The 27,480-nt window shown below is 43.2% G+C and overlaps 1 protein-coding gene across 1 annotated transcript; it reads right to left on the bottom strand.

Moving 5' to 3' along the window:
- Nucleotides 1-999: 999 nt before the first annotated feature.
- On the bottom strand, nt 1,000-26,465 carry smim24 (small integral membrane protein 24). The gene is made up of 6 exons (XM_063032238.1): nt 26,129-26,465; nt 17,086-17,197; nt 14,182-14,223; nt 5,001-5,048; nt 2,390-2,443; nt 1,000-1,742 (listed from the first exon to the last, which is right to left on the bottom strand). The coding sequence occupies exons 1-6, from the start codon at nt 26,190-26,192 to the stop codon at nt 1,679-1,681; spliced, it is 384 nt and encodes a 127-aa protein (XP_062888308.1). The 5' UTR covers nt 26,193-26,465; the 3' UTR covers nt 1,000-1,678.
- Nucleotides 26,466-27,480: the final 1,015 nt, after the last annotated feature.

Genomic DNA, 27,480 nt, shown 5'->3' with positions numbered 1-27,480 from the left:
CCAACCCACCGATTTAACCCAAACACGAGGAATTCTGCAGATGCTGGAAATTCAAGCAACACACATCAAAGTTGCTGGTGAACGCAGCAGGCCAGGCAGCCTCTCTAGGAAGAGGTACAGTCGACGTTTCGGGCCGAGACCCTTCGTCAGGACTAACTGAAGGAAGAGTTAGTAAGAGATTTGAAAGTGGGAGGGGGAGGGGGAGATCCAAAATGATAGGAGAAGACAGGAGGGGGAGGGATGGAGCCAAGAGCTGGACAGGTGATAGGCAAAAGGGATATGAGAGGATCATGGGACAGGAGGCCCAGGGAGAAGGAAAAGGGGGAGGGGGGGAAACCCAGAGGATGGGCAAGGGGTATAGTCAGAGGGACAGAGGGAGAAAAAGGAGAGAGAGAGAAAGAATGTGTGTATATAAATAAATAACGGGTGGGGTACGAGGGGGAGGTGGGGCAGTAGTGGAAGTTAGCGAAGTCGATGTTCATGCCATCAGGTTGGAGGCTACCCAGACGGAATATAAGGTGTTGTTCCTCCAACCTGAGTGTGGCTTCATCTTTTCAGTAGAGGAGGCCGTGGATAGACATATCAGAATGGGAATGGGATGTGGAATTAAAATGTGTGGCCACTGGGAGATCTTGCTTTCTCTGCTGGACAGAGCGTAGGTGTTCAGCAAAACGATCTCCCAGTCTGCGTCGGGTCTCACCAATATATAGAAGGCCACAATCTAATCAGGACAGTTTACAATGACCAGTAAACCTACCAACCCACCGATTTAGCCCGAATCTAATCACAAGACAATTTACAATGACCCTGATTCGTCTTTGGACTGTGAGGGGAAACCAGAGAAAACCCAAGGTGTCACGGGGAGAACTTACAAACTTTTTGCAGATAGCGCAGTAACTGAACCCTGAACTCTAGAACGCCACGAGCTGTAACAGTGTCATGCTGACCACTAAGCTACTGTGGTGCTAAATTGGTAAACATGAGACATTCAAGTGGTTTCACAAAGAAGGAGTTTAATATTAATAACACTGAAACAACAAACCACGATTGTACAATCAAAAGCAGAAAAATTAGATTCATTAGAAACAAGTTATTCTTACTCTTTGAAAGATTAACTTTTATATCAATGCATCATTGTGTCATATTTCATTAATATTTAATAGATGCAAATCAACACCAAATCCCAAGTTACCATCCATGTGATACAAGCCTCATTCAAGTGGTCTCATTATTAATTATTTTGGATTTCCATTATAATTTATCAGCAGCGTTTTAAACAGCCACGCCTCCTGAAAAGAATAACACTCATCGCTAAGTAAGTTCTGTTTTAAATGTTCACTGGTCTCTTGCTACCTACACAGATTTTATATTTGGTTTTTATTGCCATTTGTGTGATTTATTCTTTTTTTCCGTGTTGGGAGTTTAATGTTTTTCTTTGAAAGAGTACCATGGCCTTTCTTTCTTTGTTTTGTGGCTGTCTGTGGGAAGACAAATCTCGGGGTTGTATACTGCATCCATACTTCGATGGTAGATGTTCTTTGAATTTCTGAATCTTTGAATTTATTACAGGAACGGATAGGTAAAGGCTTCTATCACTGAACCGTTCCTTTATATTTTCAGAGGAAAATAATCTTTTCTTATTCAATGAATTCATCCATCAGATTCCAGTGACAGCATCTCAGAAGTCAGTCGTTGTGTTCTCAGTCATTATTGGGCTAGTGTGACCCTTGGATACCGAAGTTCTAAATCAAGATACACATAAAGTTAGAAACAGTAAATGACATTTGTTTTTCTCCCCTAATCATGTGTTTTGTACCCAGTTGTTGCAATGGGCTTCCTTAGTAAGTCCTTCTGCTAATATGTACCGTATACACTTGAGGATTGTCTTCAAAAAACAAATTTGTTCTTTTCTGTTACATGGGAAAAATCATTTTTAAAAATCCTACTGGTCCACAACATCAATACCCCACAAGTTGAATAAACAGGTACTTCATGTTTCCCTTACTGTAGCAGAAGTCTATAGGGGCAGCACAGTAGCGTAGTAGTTCGCACAACACTTTACAGTACAGGTGACCCAGGTTCAATTCCTGCCATTACGTGTAAGGAGTTTGTACGTTCTTCCTGTGACCATGTGTCTTTCCTCCGGTTTCCTCCCACAGTCTAAAGACGTACCAGTTGATAGGTTAATTGGTCATTGTAAATTGCCCCATGATTAGACCAGGATTAAATCAGCGGATTACTGGCCAGCGGGGCTGGAAGGACTGGAAGGGCCTATTCTGCACTATCTCAATAAATAAATAAGTCTTAAAATTTCACAATAAGTTCCACAACTGCACAAAAAGTTCCAAAGCTAAATATAACAGAAAAATATAAAGATCTAGATTCTTACCTTTCTCCAATGCTCGAGTTAGAGTCAGGGCTAGAGTCATCTTTTTCCGTGTTCCTGTAAAATTCAACAACACAAATGAAATATGTTGGTCCTTCTGCGGGTATTTCAGTGATACAGGTACAAACCACAACTTAGTGTTGACGACGCACCCTTGCAGATGGCCAAAACCAAGTTAGAAGAAAAGGCAAAGAAAATGCAGTGAAATGTAATTCAGAAGATGGGAAAACAAATTCAGTTGCTAAAATCGGGAATTAACTTACAGAATGGAGACAACCACAAAAGGTCACTCTTTAAAGCAGAATTATTGAGACAGGGTCCAAGGTACTGATAGCAGGATGCATGGAGATTGCAGTGGGTCAGGCAGCATGGAACATTGGTCTCTGCTCCTCAGACCCTGCACACAGGACAACCTCACTTCTCAGAACTTCATGCAGTGAGCACTGATGGTCTCACCCACCCCCCACCCTGGCATGTTTATCCTTTCTTAGCCCGGGTACTGAAATTACTGAGAGTTAACACGTAGAACTGCAAGGAATTCAACATTCAAGATTGAAGATTGTTTTATGTCATTTCCAGTGCACAAGTGTAAAGGAGAACAAAATAATTGGTACCCCAGATCTGTCAGATGGAGCACAAAAAAACCCACTAAGGATAAAGAACAGAATAATAATAAAAAGCAATATATGTATGTATGTGGTTGTGGTGTGGATGCTGCGTAGCCTCCTCCCTGATGGGAGTGGGACAGACAGTCCATGAGCAGGGTGGGTGAGATCCTTCATGATGTTACTGGCCCTCCTCCGGCACCTTTCTGCGTACATGTCCTCGATGACAGGTAGGCTGGTGCTGGTGATGCGTTGGGCAGTTTTGTAGAGCTCTCCTGTCCACCATGGTGTGGTTTCTGTACCAGGCAGTGACAAAGTACAATAGTAGTGTGGGAGGAGGTGTACCTATTGTTCTGTTTGCAAGAACAAGCCCCTGCACCTCCTCCATCACTACCATTCAGGGCCCTAGGCGGTCCTCCCAAGTGAGCCGACACTTCACTTGTGAGTCTGTTGGGGTCATCCGGTGCTCCCGGTGTGGCCTCCTGTATATCGATGAGACTCAACGCAGATTGAGAGACTGTTTCGCCGAGCACCTACACTCCATCCACAAGAAAAAGCAGGATCTCCCAGTGGCCACCCATTTTGATTCCACTTCCCATTCCCATTCCGATATGTCAGTCCATGGCCTCTTCTACTGTTGCGATGAGGCCTCACTCAGGTTGCAGGAGAAACACCTTATATTCTGCCTCGGTAGCCTTTTTTCAAACTTCCAGTACTGCCCCTCCTCACCATTCCCCACTCCCATTTCCCACACTCACCTCATCTCTTTACTTGTCCATCACCTCCCTCTGATGCTCCTCCCCCTTTTCTTTCTTCCGTGGCCTTCTGTCCTCTCCTATCAGATTCCCCCTTCTCCAGCCCTTTATCTCTTTCACCAATCAACTTCCCAGCTCTTTACTTCACCTCTCCCTCCCCCGTTCCCCTGGTTTCACCCGTCACCTTGTGTTTCTTCCTCCCCTCCTGCCACTTTCTCACTCTGACTCCTCATTTTTTTCTCCAGTCCTGATGGAGGGTCTTGGGCCGAAACGTCGACTGTACTCTTGTCTATAGATGCTGCCTGGCCTGCTGTGTTCCTCCAGCATTTTGTGTGATGCTTATAAGGGTGCACATATGGGTTAGTAAGTTGTGGGTATGCTACTTATCATCGGAAGCATGGTGACACTTGCAGGATTGCCCACAGCACATCCTCGGAATCTGTTGGTTGTTTACATGAATGAAACATGTCACTCTATATTTTGTGGTTTAAATGTACAGTTCTGTGCAAAAGTCTTGGGCACATACATATAGCTAGGGTGCCTAAGACATTTACACAGTACTGTAGTAATTTTATGAATTACACAGTACTGCTGCCACAAAAAAACAGATTTCATGACATATGTGAGTGATGATAAACCCAATTTTGATATAGGTTTCCATTGTGGACTGAGAGTGGGAAGGGGGCAGAGAGAGGAGAATCATGATTGGGTAAAAGGGGAGAGAGTGGGAAGCACCAGAGAGACATTCTGTAATGATCAATAAACCAATTGTTTGGAATCAAATGACCTTGCCTGGTGTCTCAGGACTGGGTATGTCTGCACCCTCATCATGCCCCACCTCGGCACTCCTTCTCTGCCACCCATCCCACACCCTCCCACGGCACTCCACCCTCGCCACTCCCAACATCCTTCGCTCCGTCCAGATTTACAAACTCGCTGTCTGATCCATGTTGATTAATACAGTACTCAGTACTGTGTAAAAGTGTTAGGCACCCTGTATATGTGCCTAAGACTTTTGCAGAGTCTTGTACATTTGACAATTAAAGCTAATCTAATGGTTACTAACACCAGACCTGAGGAGGATGTCTCCATGCAGAGTGCAGAGAACCTTCACCAGTCCCTGGCACAGACGACTCTGTTGTTGAGCATGTTTGAGACTGAGATTAACGCACATATGGAGACAAATAAATCCAGGAATTGGTGTCGGCATAGGAGGGTGAAGATGAAGCAAACTTGCACAAAGAAACGCCTTACCTCGCCCAGGAGTAAATGCCAGTGTCGCTCATCTCAACGTCCCCGCTCCTGGAAAATACGAGTGAACCGAGTTTCTCAGGTTGCTTCAGTGACACCGGGGTAAAGCACATCTCTGCATCAGCAATCCCGCCAGAGTCACAGAACACTACAGCACTGAAACAGGCGCTTTCACCAGTCCAGGCCAATCCGTTCCATCGACCTGCACACAGACCACAGCCCTCCCTTCCCCTCCCATCCATGTACCCATTTCTCTGCATATACCACTTGCACTGGCAGCTCGTTCCACACTGTCACCACACTCTGGGTGAAGGTGTTTCCCCTCAAGTTCCCCTTCAACATTTCATCTTTCACCCTTAACACATGACCCCTACTTGAAATCTCATCCAACCTCAGTGGAAAAAACCTGCTTGCATTTACCCTATCTATACCCTTCATAATTTTGTATACCTCTATCAAATCTCCTCTCAATCTTCTCTGGCCCAAGGAATAAAGTCCTGACCTATTCAATCTTTCCCTATAACTCAGGTCTTCCGGTCTTGGCAACATCCTTGTAAATTTTCTCCCCACACTTTCAACCTTATTTACATCTTTCCTGTAGGTAGGCGACCAGAACTGCACACAATACTCCAAATTAGGCCTCACCAATGTCTTAGTAAAGCTTCAACATAACATCCCATCTCCTGTACTCAATACATTGACTTATAAAGGTCAATTTACAAAATGCTTTCTTTACAACCCTATTTACCTGTGACACCACTTTCAGTGAATTATGGGCCTATATTCCCAGATTCTGTTATTCTATCGCATGCCTCGATGCCCTAATGCTCACTGTGTAAGACCTACTCTGGTTGGTCCTCCCAAAGTGCATTATACTTGTCTAAATTATTTCCACCTGCCATTTTTCAGTCCATTTTTCCAGCTGGTCCAGATCCCGCTGTAAGCTTTGATAGTCTTCCTCACTGTCCACTACACCCCCCAATCTCGGTGTCATCCACAAATTTGCCAATTCATTTTACCACATTATCATTCAGATTGTTGGTACAGAGAACAAACAATAATGGACCCAGCACCAATCCCTGTGGCACTCCACAAGTCACAGGTCTCCAGTCAGAGAGGCATCCTCCATGACCAGTTTCTGGCCCTTCTGCGAAGCCAATGTCTAATCCAACTTACTCCCTTATCTTGAATGCCAAACAACTGAATTTTATGTCCAACCTCCCAAGCGGGACCTTGTCAAGTGCCTTGCTAAAGTTCATGTAGACAACATCCACTGCCTTGCCTTCATCCACTTCCCTGGTAACTTCCTCGAAAAACCCTATAAGATTGGTTAGACATGATCTACCACGCACGAAGCCACGCTGATGATCCAAATACTCATATATCTGGTCCCTAACTTTCCCACTACTGATGTCAGGCTCATTGGCCTATAATTTCCTGGTTTATTTTTAGAGACTTCCTTAAACAACAGAAAAACATTGGCTATCCTCCAATCCTCCAGTACCTCAACTGCTGCTAAGGATGATTTAAATATCTCTGCTCGGACACTAGCCACCCACAGTGTCCGAGGGAACACATCAAGTCAAGTCAAGTCAAGTCAAGTTACTTTTTATTGTCATTTCAACCATAACTGCTGGTACAGTACACAGTAAAAATGAGACAATGTTTTTCAGGACCATGGTGCTACATGAACTATACAAAAACTACACTGAACTATGTAAAAGAACAACACAAAAACTACACCAGACTACAGACCTACCCAGGACTGTGTAAAGTGCACAAAACAATGCAGGCATTACAATAAATAATAAACAAGACAATAGGCACAGTAGAGGACAGTAGTCAGTCCAGGCTCTGGGTATTGAGGAGTCTGATGGCTTGGAGGAAGAAACTGTTACATAGTCTGGTTGTGAGAGCCTGAATACTTCAGTGCCTTTTGCCAGATGGCAGGAGAGAGAAGAGTTTATATGAGGGGTGTGTGGGGTCCTTCATAATGCTGTTTGCTTTACAGATGCAGCGTGTGGTGTCAAGCCCTGGGGATTTATCCACCCTAATGTGCCTCAAGACAGCAAGCACCTCCTCCTCCTGATGGGAGCAGTCCTTGTTGGAGTAGAATTGAACCAGAGTAATAAGGCTGTGGCTCAACAGGTCTTCGACGAGAACATGAGGGGGCTAGGTAAGTTTTTTCCTTATTTCTTATTTAACTCTAGACAGAATAGGGGTGTGTCTTCAGAACCAGAGTTCTGTTCAGGGTGTCAGATGTGGGATTTCCAGGAGATTTCCAGCCTCCCCAGTGGCCACATCTGCTCCAGGTGCATCTCCTTAGAGACCGTGTTAGGGAACTGGAGCTGCAGCTCGATGACCTTCAGCTTGTTAGGGAAAGTGAAGCAGTGATAGACAGGAGCTACAGGGAGGTAGTCACCCCAAGGCTACAGGAAACGAATAAATGGGTGACTGTCAGGAGAGGCAAGGGAGGACATCAGATAGTGGAGAGCACTCCTGTGGACATCCACCTCAACAATAAGTACTCCATTTTGAGTACAGTTGGAGGGAGGGGTGGGTCCGACCTACCTGGGGAAGCAACAGCGGCCGTGACTCTGGCACTGAGTCTAGCCATGTAGCTCAGAAGGGCAGGAAAATGAAGAGGATGACAGCAGTAATAGAGGTTCTATAGTAGGAAGGACAAATAGGCGATTCTGTGGATGCAAAAAAGACACACAGATGGTAGTTTGCCTCCCGGGTGCCAGGGTCTGAGATGTTTCTGGACGTGTCCACAGTATCCTGAAAAGGGAGGGTGAGCAGCCAGCATTGTGGTACATATTGGTACCAAAGATATAGGTAGAAAAAGAGAGGAGGTCCTGAAAAGATAATACTAGGAGTTAGGAAGGAAGCTGAGAAGCAGGATCTCAAAGGTAGTAATCTCGGGATTGCTGACTGTGCCACACAACAGTGAGGACAGGAGTAGAATGAGGTGGAGGATAAATGCGTAGGTGAAGAATTGGAGCAGGGGGCAGGGATTCAGATTTCTGGATAATTGGGACCTCTTCTGGGGCAGGTGTGACCTGTACAAAAGGGATGGGTTGCATTTGAATCTGATGGGGACCAATATCCTTGGAGGCAGGTTTGCTAGAGCTGTTGGGAGTAATTTAAACTAATATGGCAGGGGAGATGGGAACGAGGATAATAGAGCTGAGGATGAGCCAGCAGGTTTACAAGAAGATGATGGATGGAACATGAATGTAAGGAAGAACAAGCCAATGATTGGGTACAAGTGCAGACAAGAGCAAGGAGTTAAATTGTACCACAGGGGCAAAATTCAAAGGGGCAAAGAATGCAGGACTGAAGGTGCTGTATTTAAATGACTTATATACACACAGCATTTGGAATATGGTGGATGAACTCGTGGCGCAATTAGAGATTGGTCGGTATGACGTTGTGGGCATCATTGAGTCATGGCTGACAGAAGACCATAGCTGGGAGCTTAACATCAAAGCATGTACTCTGTATCAAAGGGACAGGCAGGAAGGCATAGGCGGTGGTGTGGCTCTGTTAGTAAGAGATGGAATTACATCTTTAGAAAGAGGTGACATAGGTTCAGAGAATGCTGAATCTTTGTGGGTAGAGTTAAGAAATTTCAAGGTTAAAAAAACCATTATGGCAGTCATATATAGGCCTCCAAATAGTCGCCAAGATGTGGGGTTCAGATTGCAAAGGGAGTCCGAAAAGGCACGTAATAAGGGCAATGACTCAATTGTAATAGGAGACTTTATGGACAAACCTTTTGGCTAACCCATCCGTTGCTTGGTGGTGAGGAGCTGACTTAAAATGTCTGAAGCTATTTTTCTTCATGAACAGTCAGAATTTTTCTAATGTGTGATGTGGTCAGATGTCACTCACAATTTGTTCAGGTGAGCTATTTCTGGAGAAGGTAGTCCTCAGCGCGGAGACGGTCTTTGTTGAGGTGGTTGACTTCATTGGTGTGACCTCAGGTCACTTCAAATGAGCATCCACAGCAATTAGAAACATGGAGTCCATGAAAGGCCCAGAAAAGTCAATGTGTACTCTTTGCCATGGTGATGACGGCCACTCCCACGAGTGTAACAGTGCCCATGGGGGTGCATTTTGAAATTTTTGGCGTTCCGAGTAGCATTCAGTCAAGTCTTCAATCTGCTATCTATTCCCAGCCACCACACGTTGCTCCGGGCAAGACTTTTCATCTTGACTGTACCCTGGTGACCTTTGTACAGATTCTCTAACACCCTGGTGTGCAGTTTAGGGGGAACCACAACACGGGATTTACATATCGGCGTTCTTCAACATAGAGACAGTTGGTCTCAGCTCCATGAGAATACTGGAAACATAGGGTTACCATGAGCTGTCCATCTTTGCATGATGATGTCATAGACGTTTGACAATGTTGGGGCAATTCCTTGTTTCTCTTTGTAGGTCAGAATTTTATTACCAGCAACTGATCCGCCAGTGCTGAGTGGAACTCCTCTGCTGGGTCACAGTTTGAAGACTTATCTTCTTCAGTTGCCGATAGTGGAAGACAGGACAAGCCATCAGTGTTGCTGTGTTGTTTGGTACCCTTGAACTCTATGTCATAAGAGTGGGATCCCAGGAACAGTCGCACGTTGTAACCGGGTAGCAGTCATCACTGGAATTCCCTTCCTGGGGTTGAAAATGGACACAACCAGCTGGTGATCTGTCACTAGAGTAAACTTTTGTCCGTAGAGGTAGTGGTGGAACTTCTTTATTCCCCACACTAGACTAAGGGCCTCTCGGTTAATCTGTGTGTAGTTGCGTTCTACGTTCATCAGTGATCTTAAAGCAAATGCAATCGGGTGTTCAGATCCATGTTTTATAATGTGTGGTAAAACGGCTTCAAGGCCATAAGAGGACACATCACATGCCAGTCTGAGGGGCGGGGACGGGTCATAATCGGTGAGAAATTCATCAGATGTTACTCATCTCCTTGTTTCCTTGAATGCTCTTTCACATCTTTCTGACCATTCCCACTTTGCTCCTGTCTGTGACGGTGCGTTCAATGGGTGCAGCACTGTAGCAATGTTTGGGAGAGACCGGCGGTAGTAGTTTACAAGGCCCAAGTATGACTGGAGTTGTGACACATTTTCCATTTTGGGTGCCTACAGCAGAGCTTCAAACTTTGCTTGTGATTATGTGAGGCCTGCTTGTCAATGACATGTCCAGAATATGAGATTTCATTCTTGTAAAACTCACATTTGTCTCTCTTTGCACTCAGACCGTACTCACTCAGCCTGGAAAGCACTTTACCAAGGTTCTGGAGGTGTTCTTCATCATTCATGCCAGTCACATCGATGTCATCAAGGTAACATTGTGTTCTTGGGATATCTTGGAGTACTTGGTCCATTGCTCTTTGCCAAATTGCTGGAGCTGATGTGAAGCCAAAGACAAGATAATTATACTGGAACAGTCCCTTGTGAGTGTTGATTGTGAGGAACTTCCTGCTTGACTCCCCATTCTCAATTTGCAGATAGGCTTGTGACAAGTCAATCTTTGAAAACCTCTCCCTACATGCTAAAGGTGCAAAAGTGTCTTCTATTCGTGGCAGGGGATACTGCACAGTATGCAGCATCGAGTTGATGCTCACTTTGAAGTCGCCGCATATGCGAATAGCTCTAGTTTTTCCTTTCTTGATCACTGGGACAATGGACATGACCCAATCATTCTACGCAACCTTGGAGAGAATGCCAGACGCCTTCAAGCACTGAAGTTCAGCATCCACTTTAGGATGTACTGCATAAGGCATTGGATACAGTTTATGGAATCTTGGTGTTGTTGCTTCATCGATTTCAATTCTGGCCGTCATGCCTTCGAGTTTACCAATCCCATCCTCAAACACCTTCTCATTAGCATTAAGCAGCTGTGCCAGTCTTTGGTTAGTGCTAGTGTTTGGGGTGGAGATATCTGTTGATGCCACACTGAGAGCTTTGATTGAGTGCCAGTCTAGTTGGATTTTTCTCAACCATTCACATCCGAAATGTGCTGACCCTCCACTTTTCAATACGTAAAGCTCTAACTGCTGTGTTTGGCCTCTATACATCACCTTTACTTTCAGTTTATCTTTGGGGGACACTTTTTCACCTGTGTAGATCTTTAGCATCACTGGGGTCTTTTCTAGCTTAGGAAACAGTCTGTTGTAGTCAGCCTTTGAAATTATAGGCAAAGCTGACCCTGTGTCCAGCTTCATTTTCAGTTTTACACTAGACACATCTGTTGTGATCCAGATGATTTTGTGATCTGCTTCAGTAATGCTATGCAGTTCTAGACATGACAGCTCACCTTTATCAGACTCTGTGTTGTCTGATTCAGTTTCACTTTCAGTCACTTTATTTTCCATACTTGCTTAGTTTTGCATTTGAAGCATTTCAATCTGTGTGGTTATTTTCTTTGGTTGTGTTTTTGTCTGACTTATACACTCTCTCTATGTGACCTCATCTGTGGCACTTTCTACAAACTTTTTCTTTGAACCAGCAGTCATTTGCATCATGGTAGGATTTGTCACATCAATAATATTTTTGGCTTTTTGCACCAGTCAAGGCCATATTGTGCATTCCACATTCTAAACTCTTTTTCTGTAGTTCTGGCACATCCTTTTCTGCTGTCTCCAACAATATTGGAATGGTCAATGCCCGTTCTGAGGTTAGGTCTATTTCTGACAGTAACCTCTTTTGAGTGCTTTGACAATGCATGCCGCATACAAGCTTGTCCCTTAATGCATCAGAAAATCCACCTCTAAAGTCACAGTATTAGGAAAGTTTTCACAGTTCTGCAATGCATTCAGAAATACTTTCATCCTTTGACTGGTTCCTTTTGTGAAATCTAAATCTCTCAACTATTACTAGCAGTTTAGGGCTCAAGTGATTTTGTAAAATTGCAACAATTTTGTCAAACGTCTTGTTTGCTGGCTTTTCAGAAGTTCCAAAGTTGCATAAGAGACTACGTTTTAGCACTCATTAAGCTAAGAAGCATGGAAAATTTATTTTCCTCGTCCACACCATTAGCAATACAATACAATTCAACCCTCTCAATATACGGTTCCCAGTCCTCATTAGCACTATCAAATTTGCCAACTTTCCCAACTAAGGCGATCATCACATTAATTTCACTTTAGCTTGGCTAATTGTGTGTCTCTCACTGTGTACTGTTACTCACACATCCCTTTGTGACAACCTCCTCCGTACTGACTTACTCTTTCCCCTCACTGTCTCTCTCCCATCCTCCAAATTCTGTCATCTCCTAACTGTCAGTGCAGTTGGTGATACTTGCTGACAGTAAAGCTCGTACTCGTCACCAGTTCATTGTGTCCATACAACTACATACCATTTAAAATGAAAGCACTCACACGTGGTGAGGTTAACTGGTATATTCAGAGTGAGAGGATGGCAGAACAATGAGTAAGAGTAAGTTATCTGTCAATAAGTAATGCTAAGGGAGTCATTGCACTATAAGAAATAGAGCCATACATCCTTCAGGAGAGAGAAACCAGAGGTCCGTAAGCCAGTCATCGCTGGAGGATCAGAGGTGGAGAGGGTCAGCAACTTTAAATTCCTGGATGTCACTATCTCAGAGGATCTGTCCTGGACCCATCATATTGTGAAGAAAGCATCACCTCTATTTCCTCAGGAGTCTGCAGAGATTCGACGTGTCATCAATAACCTTGGCAAACTTCTATAGACGTGTGGTGGAAAGTGTGCTGTCTGGCTGCATTACTGCCTGGTATGGGAACACCAATGCCTCTAAGCAGAAAATCTGATAAAAGTTAGTGGATTCAGCCTGGCACTTCATGGGTAAAACCCTCCCAAACATTGAGCACATCTACATGGAACATTGCTGTAAAAAAGCAGCATCCATTGTCAAAGATCCTCACCAACCAGGCCATGCTCTTTTCTTGCTTCTGCCATCAGGTAAAAGGAACAAGAGCCGCAGGATTCACACCACCAGGTTCAAGGGCAGTCACTACCCCTCAACCATCAGGGTCTTGAACAAAAGTGGATAACTACACTCATTCCCACAACCAATGGGCTCACTGTAAGAACTCTTTATCTTGTTATTTCACATTTGTTATTTATTGCTATTTATTGATATCACCATTTGCACAATTTGTTGTCCATTGACCCTGTTTACAGTTACTGTTCTATAGGTTTGCTAAGTATGCCCAGAGAAAAAGAATCTCAGGGTTGTATGTGGTGATGTGTATGTACTCTGATAACAGACTTTACCTTAACTTTGACTTTAACCTATTATCCAGTATGTATTTCGACTGTGGGATGAAACCGGACCAGCCGGAGAAAACCTACGCAATTACAGGAGAACGTACAAACTCCTTACAGACAGCACCGAACAGCAGAATGCCCCAAGCTGTAATATCACTGCGCTAACCACTACTCTACCATGTTGTTCCTTGTTGCCAAGGGATATTGAAGTTCCAAATCAGCATACAGATAAAGTTCAAAACAATAAAAGAAAAGTGATTTTCTATCCTAAAAATATTTCCTAATCAATTGTTGCCCTGGGACTTCCTTAGTAAGTCCTTCTACTGATGTGGACTGTCTCCAAAAAGAAAGCAATCTGTTACTTTCCTTTACAGACATGTGGAAGAAAATTTTGAATATAGGGTGAAAAGAGCAGTGTGGTGCTAAGCATTGTGACCTTGTGGATATCCTGTGTTTTTCCAATTAGCTTGCAAGCTTGCATAACTAAGATTATTGTGAAGGCCAAAACCCCTCTTTAGAGTGATAATACAGCTGCAAAATAAGATAAGTGTGGACAGATGTGAAAAAGCACAATGAACTAACTTGTTTTTCTGTTAAGGTCACTCACACTTGTCTGTTACTAAATATAAACACAAGCTGATTTACCAGTAACTCATAATTCCATACACCTGGACTCTCCATAATGTCGGGCTAAAATAAACAATTCGCTGCTTGAAGTCTGGTATCAAGCTTTGTTTTTAAAAGTTCTCTGACAAGGTGACAAGTCAGATGTAAAAAAGCTTGGATTCTCATATCAATACCCCACTAATCGAATAAACAGGTTTTCACATTCCTCCTATTTCCACTGTAGATAAGGAAGGGGTGCTGAATTTCCAGAAACAATCTCAATATCACTGAGTATAACAAAAAAGTATAAAGATCTGTACCTTTTTCCTTTGTCTGGGTTAGTGCCATGCTCTTCATTTTCCCTTTAGAGTAAAATACAACAATGTAAATAAAATAGACCAGTCCTTCTGAAGGTATTTAGTGACTCGAGGAATCTCAGAATAAATCACATTTCACATTGATGACACTCTCTCAGAAGGTCAATATCATTTAGAACGGGGGTTCCCAACCTTTTTTATGCCATGGATCAATACCATTGACTGATGGGTCTTTGGACTCCAGGCTGGGAACCCCGATTTAGAAGGAATGTAAAGATTAAGATTAGCTTTATTTGTAACGTGTACGTTGATAATTCAAAATATATAGTGAAATGAATCACTTGTGTCAACAGCCAACACAGTCCGAGGATGTGTTTGGAGCAGCCTGCAAGTGACCCATACATTCAGCGCCAACATAGCATGCCCACAACCTAATCATCCCAATCATAGGTGTGTGGAATGTGGGAGGTAATCGAAGACCCCTGAGGAAGCCCATGGGTGAATATACAAACTTCGTACAGAGAGCGGTGTGAGTTGAACCCCAGTCGCTGGGTCCAAGCTCCCTTTAGAGTCATAAAGTCATGGAGAAGTAGAGCACAGAAGCAGGTCCGTCGACCCATCTAGTCCATGCTGAAACCATTTAAACTGTCTACTCCCAATGACCTGCACCAGGACCATGGACCTCCATACCCCTTCTATCCTGTACTAACCAAACGTCTCTTAAGTGTTCAAATCGAGCTCACCTGCACCACTTGCACTGACAGCTCGTTCCACACTCTCACCTCCCTCTGAATGAAGAAGTTTCCCTTCATGTTTCCCTTAAACTTTTCACTTTTCACCATTAACTCATGACCTCCACTTGTGGTCCCACCCAGCCTCAGTGGGATAAGCCTGCATTTACCCCATCTATACCCCACATGATTTTGTATACCTCTATCAAATCTCCCCTTAATCTTCTACATTCTAAGGAATAAAGTGCTAATCGATTCAATATTTCCTCATAACTCAGGTCCTCCAGACCGGGCATCATCTTTGTAAATTTTCTCTGTACACTTTCAACCTTATTTACATCTTTCCTGTAGGTAGATGACCAAAATACTCCAATTAGGCCTCACCAATGTCATTTACATCTTCAACATGACATCCCATCTCCTGCGCTCAATACATTTATTTATGAATGTTGGCTCTCTTTGCTAGGGGGATTGAATTTAAGAGCAGGGAGATCATGCTGCAACTATACAGGGTACTGGTGAGGCTGCATCTGGAGTACTGTGTGCAGTTCTGGTCTCCATACTTGAGGAAGGATATACTGGCTTTGAAAGTGGTGTAGAGGAGGTTCACCAGAATGATTCCAGAGATGAGGGGTTAGACTCTGAGGAGAGGTTGAGTCACCTGGAACTATACACACTGGAATTCAGAATATTGAGAGATTTTATAGAAACATAGAACACTACAGCACAGAAAACAGGCTTTTCGGCCCTTCTTGTCTGTGCCAAAACTTTATTCCGTTAGTCCCATTGACCTGCATCCAGTCCATAACCCTCCAGACCTCTCCCATCCATGTATCTATCTAATTTATTCATAAAACTTAAGAGTGAGCCCACATTTACCATGTCAGATGGCAGCTCGTTCCACACTCCCACCACTCTCTGAGTGAAGAAGTTCCCCCTAATGTTCCCTCTAAACCTTTCCCCCTTCACCCTAAAGCCATGTCCTCTCGTATTTATCTCTCCTAATCTAAGTGGAAAGAGCCTACTCACATTTACTCTGTCTATACCCCTCATAATTTTGTAAACCTCTATCAAATCTCCCCTCATTCTTCTACGTGCTAAAGAATAAAGTCCTAACCTGTTCAATCTTTCCCAGTAACTCAACTCCTGAAGACCCAGCAACATCCTAGTAAATCTTCTCTGCACTCTTTCAATCTTAGTGATTTATAGCAACATAAAATTATGAAAGGGATAGATAAGATAGAGGCAGGGGCAGAGTCACTCGTAACTGAGACTAGAACTAGGGGACATAGCCTCAAGATCCAGGGGAGTAGATTTAAGATGGAGATGAGGAGGAACTGCTTTTTCCAAAGAGTGGTGAATCTGTGGAATTCTCTGCCCAGTAAAGCAGTGGAGGCTACCTCAGTAAATATATTTAAGACAAGGTTGGATAGATTTTACATAGTAGGGAAATTAAGGGTTATGGGGAAAAGGCGGGTAGGTGGAGATGAGTCCATGGCCAGATCAGCCATGATCTTATTGAATGGTGGAGCAGGCTCGATGGACCAAATGGCCTACTCCTGCTCCTATTTCTTATGTTCTTATGAAGGCCGACATGCAAAACCTTTCTTTACAACTCTATCTACTTGTGATGACATTACAACAAATTATGGAACTGTGTTCCCAGATCCAAAAAATACCCATGCAAAAAATTTATCTGAGATCTCCCACATGGATTACCATTCTGATCTTCCGGAGGAGCTATTTTGTCCCTTACAATCTTTTTGCTCTTAACATACTGTAGAATCCTTAGAATTCCCCTTCACCTTGTCTGCTAGAGCAACCTCATGCCTTCTTTTCGCCATGCTGATTTCTTTCTTAGGTGTCCTCTTACATTTCTTACACTCCATTAGTACCTCATTTGTTCCTACCTGCTATGCACCTCCTTTTTTCTCTTAACCAGGGCCATTTTTCAAACATACTTCAGAGAGTCACAGATTACACCAATGCACCAAAGTTGAGGGTAAGTTATTGATGGCCATCTCTGTTACATGGTCTAAGGAAGAGCTTATTAGCAGCATCAGTTCAACTATCTCTGCCCCTCCCCCATTTTAACCACCTGTCTTTTGAATGCCTAGCTGATTCTTTGACCTTGGAAAATCAATATAGGTCTTTGAGGTTAAGCATGTTGACTTACTTTGCACAAAAGGCTCTCTTAATGATCAATGAAGCAAAGATGACGAAGAGGAACACAGTAACAGCAGAGAATCCCGTCATCCAAGGTTGCCAGGCCACGACACTACTTCCTCCTGTTGCTCATTCAAAAAATAAAATTAAATTAAAAGATAGTTTAAGATTCTCATTGTATTTAACAAAAAGCATCTCCGCAAACAAATGTTCCATTTCAGCCTTTTAACTGAGTAGATGCTGAAGTGGTCTTGTGCATGCAGAACTTATGAGTTATTTCGTTGTTGTATTTTATTTCTTCAGGCAGATGGGGTTCATCAGCTGTGGTTGGCAACTCATCTAGGAGAAGGAAAACTCCAAACTCAAACAACCACTGCCTTGCAGTTACAGCCACCCATGGGGAAGGCTTCAGGATTAAACCTCAAAGGAAAAATCCAGAGCTGGAGTTCCTAAGGCCGTCCTATATGCTGACTGGTTGTTCCTGTAGTGTGGGCACATGGCCAAGTGGTTAAGGCATTGGACTGGCGATCTGAAGGTCATGAGTTCGAGCCCCAGCCAAGGCAATGTGTTGTGTCCCTCAGCAAGGCACTTAATCACTTAATCATTGCTCTGCGACGACACTGGTGCCAAGCTGTATGGGTCCTAATGTCCTTCCCTTGGACAACATCGGTGTCGTGGAGAGGGGAGACTTGCAGCATGGGCAACTGCTGGTCTTCCATACAACCTTGCCCAGGCCTGCGCCCTGGAGAGTGAAGACTTTCCAGGCACAGATCCATGGTCTCGCAAGACTAACGGATGCCTTTATTTATGTTCCTGTGATGCTGCTGGTCTCAAACTGTATCGGTCTCTGCGTACCTTTGCATTTATCACTGCGTGGAGAGGGGGAGCCTGCTACACGGGCAACAGCCTGCTCTCCATATCGTACTGCCCTGGCTTGTGTATCACATAGACAGCTGGGATGAAACACCCATGGTCGATCCCTGCCGACAAAGGCTTCCTCTCTTTATTTTATATTATTGTTATTTTTATTTGATTGTTTTGTTTTATTCGGCATGATTTATGCCTGAACAATAGAGACTACGATGGGATGAGGGAGGATTTGGCTAGTGTAGACTGGGAACACAGGTTATATGGTAGGACAGTTGAGGAACAGTGGAAGACTTTCAAACAGATCTTTCACAGTGCTCAACACAAGTATATTCCAGTTAAAAGCAAGGACAGTAAGGGTGGGGAGGGCCAGCCTTGGATAACTAAGGAAATAAAAGGAGGCATCAAACTAAAATCCTACGCATACAAAGTTGCCCAGAGTAGTGGGAAACTGGAAGATTGGGAAAACTTTATAAAGCAGCTCAGTACCACTAAGTGAGCAATGAAGAAAGGGAAGCTAGATTATGAAAATAAACTAGCACAAAGTATAAAAACAGATAGTAAAAGCTTTTATAATTATATAAAGTGGAAAAGGGTGGTGAAAGTGAAAGTAGGTCCCTTGGAGGACAAGAAGGGGGAATAGATATTGGGTAATGAGGAAGTGGCCAAGGCTTTGAATTACTATTTTGTCTTCAGGGTGGAGGACACATCTAACATGCCCAAAAGAGATGTTATGGATGCAATAGGAGGTGAAGACCTCGATACAAAAGCTATCACTGAAGAGGTAGTGCTGCGCAAACTTGTGGGCTTGAAGATAGACAAGTCCCCTGGTCCTGATGGACTGTATCCCAGGGTACTGAAAGAAATGGAAGAAGTTATAGTAAAGGCTTGGTGATAATTTACCAAAATTCTCTGGGCTCTGGGCAGGTCCTGGTGGATTGGAAGACAGTGAATGTTACGCTACTGTTCAAAAAATGATGTAGGCAAAAGGCAGGTAACTATAGGCCAGTTAGTTTAACATCTATAGTTGGGAAAATGCTTGAAGCTATCATTAAAGAAGAAATAACGAGGCATCTGGAAAGAAATGGATCCATCAGACACTCACAGCATGGATTCAGCAAAGGCAGATCCTGTTTGACAAACTTAATAGAGTTCTTTGAGGATACAACGAGAACAGCGAATAGAGAGGAACAGATGGACATTATTTACTTGGATGTTCAGAAGGCATTCGGTAAGGTACCGTATAAAAGACTTACCCATAAGATAAGGATGCATAGAGTTTGGGGTGATGTGTTAGCATGGATAGATGATTGGTTAACTAATAGAAAGCAGAGAGTTGGGATACATGGGTGTTACTCTGGTTGACAATCAGTGGTGAGCAATGTGCCACAGGGCTCGGTGCTGGGCCTGCAACTGTTCACAATATACATGAATAATCTGGAAAAGGGGACCGAGTGTAGTGTATCTAACTTTGCTGATGATACTAAATTAAGTGGAAAAGCAAATTGTGCAGAAGATACGGAGAGTCTGCAGAGAGATAATGAGTGGACAAGGGTCTGGCAGGTGGAGTACAATGTTGGTAAATGTGAGGTCATCCACTTTGGAAGGAAAAATGAAAGAGCGGATTATTATTTAAATGGTAAAAAATTGCAGCATGTTGCTGTGGAGAATGCTTGTGCATGAATCACAAAGGTTTGTTTGCAGATGCAGCAGGCTATCAAAAAAGCAAATGGAATGTTGGCTTTCATTATGAGAGGGATTGAATTTAAGAGCAGGGAGGTCATGCTGCAACTATACAGGGTACTGGTGAGGCTGCACCTGGAGTACTGTGTGCAGTTCTGGTCTCCTTACTTGAGGAGGGATATACTGGCTTTGGAGGTGGTGCAGAGGGGGTTCACCAGGTAGATTCCAGAGATGAGGGGCTTAGTCTGTGAGGAGAGATTGAGTCGCCTGGGACTGTACTCACTGGAATTCAGATGAATGAGAACTCACGTTCTCAGTATTATTTATTTATTTGTTTGTTTGTTTGCTTCTTTGTTTTTGTATTTGCGCAATTTGTCTTCTTTTGGACATTGGTTGATTGACAGTCTTTGTGTTTCATTCATTCTATTGCATTTCTTTGTTCTACTGTGAATGCCTGCAAGAAAATGAGGCTCAGGGTAGTATGTGGGTACATATATACACTTTGAGAATAAATTTGCTTTAAACTTTGAACCCTATTTAGAGATACAACACGGCAACAGGTCATTCCAGCCCAGCAAGCCCATACTGTGCAATTACACCCATGTGACTAATTAACCTTCTTTGAACTGTGGGAGTAACCTGGAGCACCCGAAGCAAACACAAATGGTCATGGGAAGAACGTTCAAATTCCTTACAGGCAGCAGTGGGATCTGAACCGTGGTCATTGACGCTGCAATAGCATTACACTATGTGCCTCCTCCAAGTTGAATATTATTTTTAAAGCATTGTGCACATCAAATCACTTCCAGAAGTTCTTCCTGATCAAGAACTCATTCAGGTATGATCAGTTGCTTTGATTAGTTGCCAGTGCAAGTGACATCTTCCGGGCATCAGACACATGCTTAGTGACACGGGTTCATTCACAACCGTCTCCATGACCACCGATGGTAAATAAATCACAAAGCTACAAGCAGTAACCTGAGACTTTCACTCACAATAAAGCAAAACCTTTGCAACAAATCATCAAAAATATGCAAATTAAATAAGTTGTGCCCACAAACATTGCAGAAGCATTCTTTTCTGCTGTGGTACATCTGTTCACGATGATTGACTCCTGGAGGTGGAACTGGATGAATTCTGGATCATTCGGGAGGCTGAGGGGGTGATCAATAGGATGTATAGAAAGGTAGTTACGCCCAATGTGCAGGACACGGGAAGCTGGGTGACAGTCAGCAAAGGGAGAAGGGTTACGGAGCCAGAGCAGAGTATCACTGTGGCCATCCCCCTCAACAACAGGTATATCACTTTGGATACTGTTGGGGGGGATGACCTACAGAGGAAAGTCACAGTGGTTGGGTCTCTGGCACTGAGTCTACCTCTGTGACTCAGAAGGGAAGGGGGTAGAAGAAGCATGCTGTGGTGAAAGAGGATTTGTTACTTAGGGGAAAGGACATGTTATAGGGGATTTGTTATTTACGGGTACAAACAGGAGGTTCTGTGGGTGAGAACAAGATTCCCGGATGGTATGTTGCCTCCCGGATGCCAGGGCCTGGGATATCTTAAATCAAGTCTTAAGTGGGAAGATGAAGAGCCGGAGGTGGTGGCCCATGTAGGTACCAATGACATGGGTAGGACAAGTGACGAGGTTCTGCATAGGGAGTTCAGGGAGTTAGGTGCTAAGTTAAAGGGCAGGACCTCCAGGGTTATGATCTCAGGACTGCTGTCCGTGCCACGTGCTAGTGAGGCCAGAACTAGGAAGATTATACATTTTAATACGTGGCTAAGGAGTTGGTGTAGGAGGGAGGGCATAAGATTTTTGGATCATTAGGCTTTCTTCTGGTGAAGATGGGACTTGTACAGAAGGGACAGTTTGCACCTGAACTGGAGGGGGACTAATATCCTAGCAGAATGGTTTGTTAATGCTGCATGGTGAGGTTTAAACTAGAGCTGCAGAGGGATGGGAACCAGAGTGCCAGGACAGATAGTGGAGAGGTTGTGGAGGTAGATGTTGGTCAGACCTTAAACAAAGCTAGGAATCAAAACTTTCTCTTCACCATTTACACCTCGGACTTCAACTATTGCACAGAGTCTTGTCATCTTCAGAAGTTTTCTGATGACTCTGCCATAGTTGGATGCATCAGCAAGGGAGATGAGGCTGAGTACAGGGCACTTTGTCACATGGTGTGAGCAGAATTATCTGCAGCTTAATGTGAAAAAGACTAAGGAGCCGGTGGTAGACCTGAAGAGAGCTAGGGTACCGGTGACCCCTGTTTCCATCCAGGGGGTCAGGGTGGACTTGGTGGAGGATTGCAAATACCTGGGGATACGAATTGACAATAAACTGGACTGGTCAAAGAACACTGAGGCTGTCTACAAGAAGGGTCAGAGCCGTCTCTATTTCCTGAGGAGACTGAGGTCCTTTAACATCTGCCAGATGATGCTGAGGATGTTCTACGAGTCTGTGGCGGCCAGTGCTATCATGTTTGCTGTTGTGTGCTGGGGCAGCAGGCTGAGGGTAGCAGACACCAACAGAATCAACAAACTCATTCGTAAGGCCAGTGATGTTGTGGGGATGGAACTGGACTCTCTGACGGTGGTGTCTGAAAAGAGGATGCTGTCCATGTTGCATGCCATCTTGGACAATGTCTCCCATCCACTACATAATGTACTGGGTGGGCACAGGAGTACATTCAGCCAGAGACTCATTCCACCGAGATGCAGCACAGAGCGTCATAGGGAGTCATTCCTGCCTGTGGCCATCAAACCTTAAAACACCTCCCTTGGAGGGTCAGACACCCTGAGCCAATAGGCTGGTCCTGGACTTATTTCATAATTTACTGGCATAATTTACATATTACTATTTAACTATTTATGGTTTTATTACTATTTATTATTTATGATGCAAGTGTAACCAAAACCAGTTTCCCCCGGGATCAATAAAGTATGATTATGACTATGACTACAAAAGGTGGAGCATGGTGTGACCGGTGTCCTGAGCCACCTATATTTCAATGCAACAGGTATCGTAGGAAAGGTAGATGATAGTGCTGAAGATAAGGTAGCTGATTTACAAACAGAGGCAATGTGTAGTGAGGAGAGGCTGTTGACAGGACAAAACTGCAGTCAACAGGATGAGTTGCAACATAACAAGCGGACAAAATTGAAAAGGCTTAATCCAGAATTGAAGGTGCTATATCTGAATGAGCACAGTATACGGAATAAAGTAGATGAACTTGCAGCACAGTTGCAGATTGGGAGGTATGATGTTGTAGGCATCACTGAATCATGGCTGAAAGAAGATTATAGCTGGGAGCTTAATGTCCAAGGATACACATTGTATTGAAAGGACAAGCAAAAAGGCAGAGGGGATGGCATTGCTTTGTTGGTAAAAACAAAGTAAATTAAATCATTAGAAAGAGATGACAAAGGGTCGGAAGGTGTTGAATCATTGTGCATTGAGCTTAGGAACTACAAGGGTAAAAAGGCCCTGATGGGAGCTGTATATAGACCCCTAAACAATGGTAAGGATGTGGTCTACAAATTAAAAGAAGAGATTTAAAAAGCATGCCAAAAGGGCAATATTACAATAGTCAAGGGATACTACAGCATGCGGGAAGATAGAAACATAGAAACATAGAAAATAGGTGCAGGAGTAGGCCATTCGGCCCTTCGAGCCTGCACCGCCATTCAGTATGATCATGGCTGATCATCCAACTTAGAACTCTGTACCAGCCTTCCCTCCATACCCCCTGATCCCTTTAGCCACAAGGGCCATATCTAACTCCCTCTTAAATATAGCCAATGAACTGGCCTCAACTGTTTCCTGTGGCAGAGAATTCCACAGATTCACCACTCTCTGTGTGAAGAAGTTTTTCCTAATCTCGGTCCTAAAAGGCTTCCCCTTTATCCCCAAACTGTGACCCCTCGTTCTGGACTTCCCCAACATCGGGAACAATCTTCCTGCATCTAGCCTGCCCAATCCCTTTAGGATTTTATACATTTCAATCAGATCCGCCCTCAAATTTTCTAAATTCCAACGAGTATAAGCCTAGTTCATCCAGTCTTTCATCATATGAAAGTCCTGCCATCTCAGGAATCAATCTGGTGAACCTTCTTTGTACTCCCTCTATGGCAAGAATGTCTTTCTTCAGATTAGGGGACCAAAACTGCACACAATACTCCAGGTGTGGTCTCACCAAGGCCTTGTACAACTGCAGTAGTACCTCCCTGCTCCTGTACTCGAATCCTCTTGCTATAAATGCCAGCATACCATTCGCTTTTTTCACCGCCTGCTGTACCTGCATGCCCACTTTCAATGACTGGTGTATAATGACACCCAGGTCTCATTGCACCTCCCCTTTTCCTAATCGGCCGCCATTCAGATAATAATCTGTTTTCCTGTTTTTGCCACCAAAGTGGATAACTTCACATTTATCCACATTAAATTGCGTCTGCCATGAATTTGCCCACTCACCTAACCTATCCAAGTCACCCTGCATCCTCTTAGCATCCTCCTCACAGCTAACACTGCTGCCCGCAAACTTGGAGATGCTGCATTTAATTCCCTCATCCAAGTCATTAATATATATTGTAAACAACTGGGGTCCCAGCACTGAGCCTTGCAGTACCCCACTAGTCACTGCCTGCCATCTGAAAAGGTCCCATTTATTCCCACTCTTTGCTTCCTGTCTGCCAACCAATTCTCTATCCACATCAATACCTTATCCCCAATACCATGTGCTTTATGTTTGCACACTAATCTCCTGTGTGGGACCTTGTCAAAAGCCTTTTGAAAATCCAAATATACCACATCCACTGGTTCTGGATGCTGGATTTCAAGAGTGGGAATTTGTAGAGTGCCTTTGAGATGGCTTTTTAGAGCAGCTCATGGTTGAGCCCACTAGTGGATCAGCTATTCTGGATTGGGTGTTTTGCAATGAACCAGAATTGATTAGAGAGTTTAAGGTAAAAGAACCCTTAGGGGAAGGTGATCATAATGTTGGATCTGGGATCAACCATGATGGAATGGCAGAGAAGACTCGACGGGCTGAATGGCCTAATTCTGCTCCTATGTCTTACGGTCTTATAATATGATCAAATTCACCCTGAAATTTGAAGAGAAGTCAGATGTATCAGTATTACAGTGGAATAAAGGGAATTACAGAGGTATGAGAGAGGAGTTGGCCAGAATTGATTGGAAAAGAACACTGGCAGGGATGATGGCAGAGCAGCAATGGCTGGAATTTCTGGAAGCAATTAGAACACACAGGATGTATACTGTACATGCCAAGAGGAAGAAGTATTCAAAAGGAAATATTACACAACTGTGGATAACAAGAGAAGTCAAAGTCAACATAAATGCAAGAAAGGGCATATTATAGAGCAAAAATTAGAGGATTGGGAAGCTTTTAAAAACCAACAGAAGACAACAAAAGATGTCACTATGAAGGTAAAGATGGAATACAAAAGTAAGCTAGCCAACAATATTAAAGAAGATACTAAAAGTTTCTTCAGATGCATGAAGTGTAAAAGGGAGGTGAGAGTGGATAACGGACCACAGGAAAATTATGCTGGAGAGGTAGTAATGGGGGACAATGAAATGGTGGATGAACTGAATAAGTGTTTTGCGTCAGTCTTCACTGTGGAAGACACTAGCAGTATGGTGGAAGTTCCAGGTGTCAGGGGTCATGAAGTGTGTGAAGTTATTATAACTAGAGAGAAGGTTCTTGGGAAACTGAAAGGTCTGAAGGTAGATAAGTCACCTGGACCAGATGGTGTACCCTCCAGGGTTCTGAAAGACGTGGCTGAAGAGATCATGGAGGCATTAGTAATGACACTCCAAGAATCACTAGATTCTGGAATGGTTCTGGAAGACTGGAAAATTGCAAATGTCACTCTACTCTTCAAGAAAGAAGAGAGGCAGAAGAAAGGAAACTATAAACCAGTTAGTCGAATTGATGGCTTTGTTGCAAAGTTTGCAGACAATATGAAGATAGGTGGAGGGGCAGGTAGTTTTGACAAAGTAGAGAGGCTACAGAAGGACTTAGACAGATTAGGAGAATGGGCAAAGAAATGGCAGATGGAATACGGTATCTGGAAGTGTATGGTCATGCACTTTGGTAAGAGAAATAAAATGGTTGACTATTTTCTAAATGGGAGAAAATACAAAAACCGAAGCACAAAGGGACTTGGGAGTCTTTGTGCAGGATTCCCTAAAGGTTAATTTGTAGGTTGGGTCTGTGGTGAGGAAGGCAAATGCAATGTGAGCATTTGTGGTTTCTTTTGTGCTGCATCAGATCCAGAGTAACAATTATTTTGTTCTCCTTTACACTCGTCTACTGAAGAATGACAGGAAACAATCTTGACTCTTAAAAGTAAATTGGCAAAGTTGAAATGATTTTTGAGACTTTTTATTAAATACCTTTTCATTGAACACTTCCTCCTCGTAAATAGTTACAATTCAAGTTCTAGAGCATACAGAACGATAAGAAAAGACCACTTACCACTCTGCGCGCTGACTGCACTGGTTAAAAGCAGAACAATAAGGATTCGGCTGGCAAAAGCCATCTTCTCTCAGTGTCTCCACGGCAATTTTAAACAATAAGCAGGGGTGATCAAAGTGTTCTGATCCACAGGGCAAGTCAAGGATCAAAGTTCTGAGCGCTGCGGGCAATTAAGTAGTCTGCAATTAAACTGCCATGAATATTTAGGAATATTAGATCATTTAAAACAAGGTTGATTTTATGGAAATTGCTTGGTGGTTTTAGTGAAAACACATTAAAAAACCAAGATTTAATGAAATAAGATCTATATTATTGTCTGGCGCAGTTGGAAGTGAATGCTCGAGCAGAAATGGACTTCGAATTGTTTTATGGTTGGACTGGGTGACACATTTCCTTCTGGAGAGTGAGACATGTGAAAGTCACCTGCTTTTATGCTCAAAGTTCAAAGTAAATTGATTATCAAAGTACCTATATATCACAATATACAAACCACAGATTCAATTTTATTGCAGGCATTCACAGAAGGAAAAAGAAATACGATAGAATCAATGAAAAACTACACAAAAAAAATTGACAACCAATGCACAAAAAAGACGAACAGTGAAATAAATGAATTATGCACATAAAGTTCAATGTTCAAAGTAAATTTTATTGTCAAAGTACATAAATGTCACCATAAACAACCCTCAGATTCATTTTCCTGCGGGCATTCTCCGCAAATCTGTAGAGTAGTAACTATAACAGGATCAATGAAAGATCAACCAGAGTGCAGAAGACAACAAACTGTGCAAATCCAAATATAAATGAATAGCAATAAATAACGAGATAATGAGATAGAGTCCCTAAAGTGAGATCATTGGTTATGGGAACATCTCAATGGATGGGCAAGTGAGTGTAGTTATCCTCTTTTGTTCAAGAGCCTGGTGGTTGTGGGGTAGTAACTGCTCCTGAACCTGGTGGTGTGAGTCCTGAGGCTCTTATACATACATATAATAGCTAAATAAATAAGAAGATAGATAAATAAATAAATCTGAGAACATGAGTTGTTGAGTCCTTGAAAGTGTGTCCCTAGTTTGTTGAAGCAACTCAGAGTTGAGGTGAGTGGAATTACCCACAACACTTCAGGAGACTGTTGGTTGGGCGCTAAGCTCATTTCAATACACCAAACTTTACTTTTGTACAGAGACACTTGGAAAGCAAAACTACATGAATCAGCTTTCCAAATTTACGGAAAACTTGTGTACAGAAGTCCCGGATATATTATTTTCATTATCATAAACTTTAGGTAAGCTCCACCAGCTTCAGTATTCAGCATTAGGTGATGCTTATAATTGGAGGCTGCTGTGAAAAAT

This window comes from Mobula hypostoma, chromosome 24 (genome assembly GCF_963921235.1).
Source record: "Mobula hypostoma chromosome 24, sMobHyp1.1, whole genome shotgun sequence".
Classification (NCBI taxonomy): Eukaryota; Metazoa; Chordata; class Chondrichthyes; order Myliobatiformes; family Myliobatidae; genus Mobula; species Mobula hypostoma.
Note: the sequence above shows the minus strand (reverse complement) of the source record. Positions and strands in the feature narration are given on the sequence as shown.

Excerpts from the sequence above, each read along its gene's own strand:
- smim24 (XM_063032238.1), bottom strand. The coding sequence starts at position 26,192 with ATGGCTTTTGCCAGCCGAATCCTTATTGTTCTGCTTTTAACCAGTGCA. Across the intron at positions 14,224-17,085 it reads AAGAGAGCCTTTTGTGCAAA|GGAAAATGAAGAGCATGGCA; the intron begins GTAAGTCAACAT and ends TTTACTCTAAAG. Across the intron at positions 1,743-2,389 it reads AACTCGAGCATTGGAGAAAG|AACTTCGGTATCCAAGGGTC; the intron begins GTAAGAATCTAG and ends ATCTTGATTTAG.